General features: G+C 39.5%; 1 protein-coding gene across 1 annotated transcript; it reads left to right on the top strand.

Annotated features, from left to right (window-relative positions):
* The first annotated feature begins 7,820 nt into the window (after positions 1 to 7,820).
* On the top strand, positions 7,821 to 8,759 carry LOC128095541 (olfactory receptor 51I1-like). Its single transcript, XM_052714600.1, has one exon. The coding sequence runs from the start codon at positions 7,821 to 7,823 to the stop codon at positions 8,757 to 8,759; it is 939 nt and encodes a 312-aa protein (XP_052570560.1).
* Positions 8,760 to 9,896: the final 1,137 nt, after the last annotated feature.

Below are 9,896 nucleotides of genomic sequence, written 5' to 3'. Positions count from 1 at the left end.
TGCTTTGGTCCTATGTGCCTGTGTTACCCTGTTCATTATACACAGTTTAGGATATCACACCTTGCCCCCGGTACATCATCATGGGCATTGTCTCCTGATCAACCCTCCTCTGATGAATCATTATCTATGATATCAACACCTAGAAGATTCTATGACAACTTCATCATTTCCCTTGTTCTCCATGCCTATGATGCATTTACTGGTCATTTTTTAAATGTTGCTTCTATTTGGGGCAGAAAATCACCCATTTATAGTAGCAGGCAAATACCAGATTTCCTCCCTGACAAATAATCATGTAGCTTCCAATAGGACACCATGGTTTTTCAGAGATCTCCATAATGAAACTGGATTGGATTGCAGCAAGAAGTATGCCTACCAAATATTTACTTTCTTTTGGTCATCAGGAAGTCCATAAAGTGGACAGTTTTACACGTAGTGAGTTAGTGAGTCATCGCTGCTAAGTCACTGCTTACAACTGTCTCAGGTGTCCTGATGATCACTGAGAATAAAAATTCTCTGGTTCAGTCTTCCCTAGAAATGGCTGCATAAACAAGACCAGAACAATGGCAGTATCAATAGGCATGTCAACATGGAAGAGGGAAATTTCATGAGGATTCACCCCCAACAAAGAACCACAGACAACTAACTGCTGGGAGACAGAAAATTAGCTTTTCCCAAGATGAGCTCCCTTATTGTTTTTCCAATGCAGACTTGTCAGCTTTGGAACCTTTTACACCTCAACAATAACAATAAATTAATCAGTATTTACATATGTGTGTGCATGCATATGTATGTAATAATAGTAATAAAAGGAAAAGAGGCTATTAACTTGAGGGGAAAATGGGAGGCGTTTGGGGGTCGTAAAGGGGGATGGAGGGAGGATAACGAATGAAGTGATGTAATTCTATTTCAATTAAAAAATAATAAAATAAAGAAAAAATAAATTCTCTGTTTCTGTATTCTGAAAGGTGATATTTCCACACAGTGAGCAACAATACATAGCTCCCTTCCCCAAAATAAAGGATTAATTGTTTCTTCATGGTGTTTCCCATTCTCTTCTAAACCTCAGCCAGGCTGCCCTGAGTGCTCCTGAACCTCTCTCATTAAAACTCACTTTCCAAATGCATAGCCTACACCAGATCTCATCTTTGATGATCTGGCTTATTTTTTGTTTGAGAGATGAATGTCCATAGCAACTCCTATGGATTAAAATAATGTAGCAGATATGAGAACACTGTCAAGGAGGTTGTCTGAATTTTGCTTTGAAAGAGTTAAATGTCACAGTGGGGTAAAAATTGATTTTATTCACTAATTTTATAATTAGCAAAAACCATAATGAACTATTTAATAAGAGTGTAGATGTCTAGAACAATTAGTCATATTTAGGCACAGCTCCTTCCCGGTAGACTTGGTGTTACAGCATCTCAGTTTTGTGTATTTTGGCAGATGAGCCACTCTGCACCTTCCCCACGTGAGTACAGGTAGTGGAGGAAGCACAAACCCAGAACAGCCAAAAGCTAAACGACATTATAATAAACCCAAAGGCTCAAGATGGATTACATGTACGGAACAATGTTTCAAGCCAGTTTTCATGTTAGGTATTCTGAGTCAAGCTTTCAGTTTTAAATAAAACATCTGATACCCGTGTAGCCTGTGTCCCATGACATGTAAGTGAAGAAACAGTGGAACCTGCTGTCCCCCGCCCCAGAAGCTAACAGCATAACTCAGAGGACAAGTCACCTCTGACAGCCCTCTACTGCCCTCTCCTGATAGCACTGGTGACTACAGTCTTCAAAGAATGTGATCTGACCTCTTCCTGTCCTCTTGTCTCTCTGCTTGGGGTGTGGGGGAGGAGATGGTTGAGTCTAATTGGTTTCAGAATTCAGTGAATCGCTAAATATTATAGTTACAAGTGATTCTCTTTTCTGACTCCTTCCTCCTCCAGTTTTTGCCCAACGGTGTCTCTAGTTTGTTTTGTTAGGTTCTTCTGCTCATTCTGTAGATTTGCCTGTTATCTAAATTAGACTTAAACCCTTGGGTTCTCTTCATCTCTTTAATTTATAATCCAAGTGTGAAGCAAAAGTAGCATCTGTTTATCTATTCAATTATCTGCTGTCCAAATGAATCTGCACATTTTAGTCCACTATCTACTCACTAATGGTCCTAAGCTGCCTGTTATTTGAGAGAGTGCCCAATAGATTTTCCAAGACTCAATAGTAACTCCATTCTTCAAAACCATAAGGATTATGTCATCTCAATCTTATGTAATCATCTAATTTCTGAAAGACTTTTAATATTTATCAGTGCTTTAAATAGGTTGCCATTGGTGTTTGGCTGACCTAGAAGAAGACTCTAAATCATTAATGATATAGTTAACAAGGATCCCACTGCCTTAGGAGCATGTACAAAAGGGAAAATACCAAGTAAAAACTTGAAAACTAAGATTAAATTAATAAAGAGAAAATTAATCAAAAAAATGCCAAGTTGAGCAAGTAGATTTTATATGACCTTGGCATGTTGTTAAGTCCTAATCTAGGTAAAGAAGCCCCAGGTCTGCATGTAAACTGTAAGTCCAAATGGCTCTGGGGAGCATACTTACCTGGTTTTACCACAAGACAACGTATGCTTGTGCCCACAGGACATAAGAATTACTCTGTCTGTACCCAAGGAATGCTCAATCATACCACAAGGGCACTTGCTCAGCTATGTTCATATCAGCATTGTTTGTAATAGCCAGAACATGGAAACAACCTAGATGCCCTTCAACAGAAGAATGGATAAATAAAATGTGGTACATATATACAATGGAATACTACACAGCAGAGAAAAACAATGACATCATGAAGTTTGCAGACAAATGGATGGATCTAGAAAAAAAATCATCCTGAGTGAGGTAACCCAGACTCAGAAAGACAAACATGGTATGTACTCACTCATAGGAGGATACTAGATGTGGAACAAGGATGACTTGTCTGCTACTCACATCACCAGGGAGGCTGCCAGGAAAACAGGACCCCAAGAAAGACACGGGGATCGCCCAGTGATGGAGAAATGGATGAGATCTACATGAACAGCCTAGACGTGAGTGGGGGTAATGAAGGGCAAGGGTCGAGGGAAAGAGAGCTTGGGGGAACAGGAGATCCCAGCTGGATCAAGAACAGAGAGGGAGAACAAGGAATAGGAGACCATGGTAAATGAAGACCACATGAGAATAGGAAGAATCAAAGTGCTAGAGAGGCCCACAGAAATCCACAAAGATACCCCCACAATAGACTGCTGGCAATGGTCGAGAGACAGCCCGAACTGACCTACTCTGGTGATAGGATGGCCAAACACCCTAATTGTCGTGCTAGAAATCCCATCCAATGACTGAGGGAACTGGATGCAGAGATCCATGGCTAGGCCCCGGGTGGAGCTACAGGAGTCCAATTGGTGAGAAAGAGGAGGGTTTATATGAGCGAGAATTGTTGAGACCAAGGTTGGATAAAGCACAGGAACAAATAGTCAAACGAATGGAAACACATGAACTGAACCAAAGACTGAGGGGCCCCCAACTGGATCAGGCCCTCTGAATAGGTGAGACAGTTGATTGGCTTGATCTGTTTGGGAGGCATCCAGGCAGTGGGACCGGGTCCTGTGCTCATTGCATGAGTTGGCTGTTTGAAACCTGGGGCTTATGCAGGGACGCTTGGCTCAGCCTGGGAAAAGGGGACTGGACCTGCCTGGACTGAGTCTACCAGGTTGATCTCAATCCTCGGGGGAGTCTTTGCCCTGGAGGAGGTGGGAATGGGGGTAGGCTGGGGGGAAGGGGAGGGGGACGGGAGGGGGGAGAACAAGGAAATCCGTGGCTGATATGTAGAAATAATTTATATTGTAAAATAAAATTAAATTAAATTAAAAAAAAGAATTACTCTGTCTAGTAGGTTTAAGACATTATAATAGAATGAAGAAGGAATAATCAGAGTGTTCAGGAAGACCTATAAATATTTCTATTTAATATTATTATTCATAGTATTCACATATTATATGAATATCTATATGTATAAAGAAATGTAATGCATGCAAATATGAACATACTTGTATTTAATTGGTATACTTATATATATATATAGTAAAATGTGGTATACATGTTCAAAAATTCATGTAAACTTCCATCTAAAGTTTTATATGAATAGTACCATTATGTATATACAAGCATTTGTGCACATATATACAGATTTTGATTTATATTTACATAAACTCACACACTTGCATGTGCATGTAAAACCATGCATATGCACACACATCCTGTTCTATATTTTCTCATACTTTAAACCCCAGACTATACCTCTGAGACCCTTTCCTCTTGGCCTAATTATTCCTGTAGGCACAGAGGTAAGACAATCTTCAAAGGCTGGTTTGCCTCTATTACTAAGGTGATTGATGAACAAGATGAGGCTATAAAGAGAGGCATAGTTCTTGGATCATGATAAATAGAAGGGCCAAAGGGCCTCCATCTAGTGTGCTAGACACCAGACTGAGACCAACCACAGTAAAGGGTAAGTGGCCCCACACAAGAAGACTGGATTACCCTGGAAGACTGTAGAATTAGGGGAATGGGGAATCCACAAGTGAGCCTGACCCTGTGATTTTTGTTCTGAGTCGCCCTCATATCTAATACATGTTATATTTCTCCTGTCCCCATGTCATGAACACTTTATCCCTTCATGGCACACACTGGTGTGTGACAGATAGTCTCAAAATGACAGAGGGACACTTGGGAGTGTCTCCAGATATCTCTCAGTTCTTAAATCTGATAAACCACAAATCTAGAGGTTACATATTGTGCTGAGACATATGGAATGTCAGGTTATTTTTAATCCCAAAGGTACTCCGCTCAGCAATTAAAATTTATCTACTACAGTGTATGGAAAAAGAGAAGGGAAAGGAAAAAAGAGATGTGGGGAAGGAGAAAGGGAGAAGGAGAGGGAATGTAAATATCAGCAACGTAAGAAAGTTTAAGAAAGGCAAGCCAAGGTAATCCTGACATGATGCAGACAGGAGTCAGAGGAGTTAATCCTTCACAGTAGAGTTTAAAAGACATTATAAAGTGTATAACCAACAGGTGGCTCACATCTGTAATGCTAGTACTTAGTCTAGGGCAGAAGGACCTCCATGAGTTCATGGCCAGCCTGGGCTGTAGAGTATGCCCCTGTCTCAAAGAAGGTGTTTTATAATTCAGAGGATATACCTGACATAAAATATTATTTTCTTCATCTCAAAATTTAGAACAAATGTTATTTGCCTTAATAATTCAAATTGATGGGTTGTGTTCAGATATCACTACCTTTCATTTCACCAAACCAATTGAAATGTAGAAGTGTTACTTTCCTTTATAATGATATACCTAGAGAGAGAACCTCTATAACAGTTCAGTATAGATGACCATCCAAAGTTTAGACTGTATTCTAATAGCATGTCTGCCTACATTCATCTGCATTATGGATGAGTACATTTCCTTCCAGCATTTCCCCTTTCATTCCATGAGGTAAATGGGATCCAGTACTTTGGATGTTCTGTGGTTAATAATTTCTCATCAAACTACCTTTGTTGATGCTCTTGAACATTCAGAGGAGTTCCTTAATGAAATAAAAATTGACACCTTCAGTTACAAAGAACAAGGGAAAATCACTTCTTACAGTCATACCAGACTTTCGAAGGAAATCTCAATAGTAATAAGTCTCAGTTAAAAATACAAAGTTAATGTCTTCAGTATGGACAATTGAGGGCAAATATAAATTGCTTTACTTGGAAAAATAAAAATGTTATACAGGATAAATGAAACCAAAAAGTCCTTAAGGAGTAGTACTTAGATGGAAAGTAAATGCTTCATTTGTATCAATGATAGTAATGCTATTCTTGCTTCTCCAACAATAGCAGAATTTGTTGAAAAGACATTGTATACTAACTGCTCCATTTTCATTAGCTCAAGAAAACCCACTGGCTAGAAGTGATACATACCTCTGCTTTACAGATGGTGAACCAGACAGAACCAAGCTTAGCTAAGCTTCCACTGACAGTACAATCAAGTTACCTGCAGTCCTGGTCTTAGCATATTGTTCTGAAAGTCACAAATGCAAAGCATGAAATCTTAAAGCCACAAATAAGGAGTACAAGGACTGACTACCATACTCTAAACAAGTGAGGGAAATTATTGAAAATGCATGACACCCTTAAGCATTATAAACAGAAAGAAAATTAGACAAACACTGATTAATTAAGGCTCAAAAGTCCGAGTTGGAAGGAAATACATGCCCTATATTAGTTTAAGAGAGACAGGATCTTGAGTATCAGAATGCTTCTATCAAATAGTTCTTGATGCATCTCTGGCCTTTAGTTATGAAGGGAAATTCGGCACCTGTCTAGAGAACTACTATCTTCCACAGTGGCCAATATTGCTTTCTTGTGGCTGGGGACTGCAATTCCTAAGTTTCATAAATATTAGTAGATCTACCCCCCCATACTGTGCCTTAATAACATGATGATCTGCATTCCAAGATTTAAAAGGTCAAGCTCAAAATTTCACCTTCTAAAAAATAGATGCCGGGAGCTTAGAGCCATGCTAGTGGAATCAACTCACCTACAGTCAATGCTTCACGTTCTTCCCCAAGACATTTCTCTACACGTCTCGTTCGCATCAGAAGGGCCTTGCACATGCTTTTTGAATCTGATGAGAAAGTGTCATTTCTTTTCCTTGTTAGTATTTTACTGACACAGAGATTTTGAGGTACATCCTAGCCTCAATAACAGAAGTTTCCTCACATCTCAGCAAGTAAGGCCTCACTCCCATCCTGAATAGTGGAAGTTTTCTCATCTATCAGCAAGCGGAGGTCTCATCCGCTCTTCTTGAGCGGCATTTTTCTCTGAGATTGTCAGATACATATTGGCTTCCCAGGAAGGGCTTCAGGGGGTGTCATAAACATTGATTAATGTTTTAATGTTTTTGTCCTCATTTCTGCAGTTTCATAAATATACTCTGAAAGATCTATATCCTTGCTCATCACCTCACTCACACAGTGAACCTCACAGTCCAGTGATGGGAGAGGAATTTTCTTCAGGAATGCAATACTTTTCTGCAATAAAACAATCCAGTGAACAAAATGCTCCTTCCCATTAACCTGTGAAGTACAGATTTGTTCTCTATCTTCTTCTCTCCCTGTGTGTAAAACTCAGAGGGATCCTCCAAGAGATATTGATGAAGAACTGAATCTATCTTAGAGACACTTTTTTAAGGTAATGCCAGATAATTCTGTACTCCCAAAGTTGCTTTGACTATTGTTTGAGTGGTAGAGATGAGATTTGCCCAATACTATGTAAAGTTAAAGTCATTTTTCTTTTAATTCCTATCTCCATCCACCACTAGAAATTAAATATAAAGATACCTTAGTAGAAATTTACAGAATGCCAAGTCAATTAGTTTAAGTATTTCTGTCTTTCTAAAGGATGTTATCTCTCTCTAGAGAAAGGGAAACAATATAATCTTAAAAGTTAAACACAGTAAGATTACTGCGAGAATTAATTTGACTTGTGGAATAATACAGTCCCCCATCATGTTGTCTTCTAGATATACAGCTGCTTGCAAGTCATGACACGTTTTCTATTGCACTGATGAATATATTGAGTTGATCATAGCATAGAAGTAGAGAAATGAATTGGTAGACCATAAGAAGCAAAAAAAAAAAAAAATCAAGTCTCCTTCACCTACAATAAGCTGCCTTTTATGTCAGGTTGTATCCCTGGCCTGGAACAAACCAAAGTCCCCGAGTGTCAGGCACAGGGAAATGTTGAACAGCAGCCAATTCACCCCAAAATATTTTCTGCTGACTGGTCTCCCTGGTCTGGAGGCATTGTACCCCTGGCTGGTCTTCCCATTCTGTTTCACTTACATTATAGCCATTGTGGGCAATACCCTTATTCTGACTGTGATCAGGAAAAACAGTGCTCTCCACCAGCCTATGTACTTGTTCCTGGCTATGCTGGCCTTCTCCGAGCTTGGTGTCTCTGCTTCAACCCTGCCCACTGTGCTCAGCATCTTTCTTTTTAGTGCCAATAAAATCAGCTTCAAAGCCTGCCTTTTGCAGATGTTCTCCATACATTCGTTTTCCATCATGGAGTCAGGAGTTCTTCTAGCCATGTCTGTGGATCGATTTGTTGCCATCTACAACCCACTCCGCTATACCGCCATCCTGACCCTGCCCCGTATTGCTGGTACCAGTGTTATACTTGGACTGAAGAGTCTGTTGCTCATGTTCCCCCTGCCTTTTCTCCTAAACCATCTGCCTTTCTGTGGCCACAATGTGCTCTCCCACTCCTATTGTCTGCACTCAGATCTAATCCAGCTGCCTTGTGGCGACACTCGTCCCAACAGCATTTTGGGGCTCTGCATTGTGACTTCCACTTTTGGGCTGGACTCACTGCTCATTCTTGTCTCTTATGTGCTGATCCTGTACACAGTACTTAACATTACCTCTGGGGAGGGGCGGAGGAAGGCTCTCAACACCTGTGTTTCACACTTGTGTGCAGTTCTTGTGTACTACGTGCCTATGATCAGTGTGGCTCTGGTACACCGCTTCATGAAACACGCTGCACCCGCTGTCCGTCTGCTCCTGGCCAATGTCTATCTTCTGGTTCCACCGATGCTCAATCCCATCATCTACAGTGCTAAGAACAAGCAGATTCGCCAAGGGTTAATACAACTCTTTCTTCAAAGAAAATATTAAGAGACCCTAGACCATTCATTAGAGGATCCTAAGCCAGTCATATCACCAAAAGCAACGTGGAGAGAGAGAGAGAAAGAACTGTTGGCTTCAAAGCTAGACAACTTGAAATGATCGCACATTGATGAAAGCATAGGGAACAAACATTTATGTGCATCATAGGTGTCGATCTAAGTTGTATAGTTTGTTCCTATGGTCCTTATCCAACTGTTCTGACTCCCAGCCCAGGTCTAGATCTATAGTCTGATGTTTCTTTATCATGACAGACACTTTAGCAATATTTGAGATAGTGTGATTTGTTTTGCTCAAACAAGAAAAAGACAGGGTTGTAGTTGACTTATCAATTAAAAGCACATACTGTTCTATCAAAGAATGAAGGTTTGGTTCCCAGTACTCACATCAGGTAGCTCACAACCACCTGTATCTCCAGCTCCAGGGGATTGGATGTCCTCTTCTAGACTTTGCAAAAATCTGAAGCACTCAGATACACTAAATAAATAAATAATATAGAAGATTCTGGCTTGTGTGGGTTTTTTGTATTTTTGCCTATTTGTTTTCTAAAGAGAAAGAGAAGGAAAGGGTGTGGAGTTGAGTGAGTGACAAGGTGGGGAGGACCTGGGAGGAGCTGGGGGAGAAGAAACACTGGATGGAATATATTGTATGAAAAAAATTTTCAATAGCACAAAAAGAATCTCACCAGGTGTAAATGGATAAATAAATAAACTAGGGTTTTGCTATACCATGGAACATTCTGCATTAGTCAAAATGATGGTATAAGATGACAAGTGTTCATGTGTTAAACAACAAATTGCAGATTTTATATTATATATGTAATATCATATGTGTAACATGGGCATAAATACTGAAAATGATCAATTTGTGCATTTATTTTAAAAACATATTAAATTTATAATAATAATGACTATTTGGGGGAATTCTATAATAGTGAAGAGAAGAACAAACAGAAATAACACTTTACGTATATTCTTTGCTTTTTTTTCAAAAATAAGTTATTCAGTTATTTCTTTTGTTACTATGTTTGTATTCCCTCATAACCTATGTAATATCTCCATACATATAAAGACATAAAACCTATTAAAACATTGGGACAATTAGAAGCACAAACCTGGGTAGCTGAGA

The sequence above is a fragment of the Peromyscus californicus genome, unplaced genomic scaffold (genome assembly GCF_007827085.1).
Source record: "Peromyscus californicus insignis strain IS unplaced genomic scaffold, ASM782708v3 Scaffold_4__1_contigs__length_199733344, whole genome shotgun sequence".
NCBI lineage: Eukaryota > Metazoa > Chordata > Mammalia > Rodentia > Cricetidae > Peromyscus > Peromyscus californicus.
This window is presented reverse-complemented; position numbering and strand designations above follow the sequence as displayed.

What these genes read in the sequence shown, in the direction of transcription:
- LOC128095541 (XM_052714600.1), top strand. Translation starts at nt 7,821, where the DNA reads ATGTTGAACAGCAGCCAATTCACCCCAAAATATTTTCTGCTGACTGGT.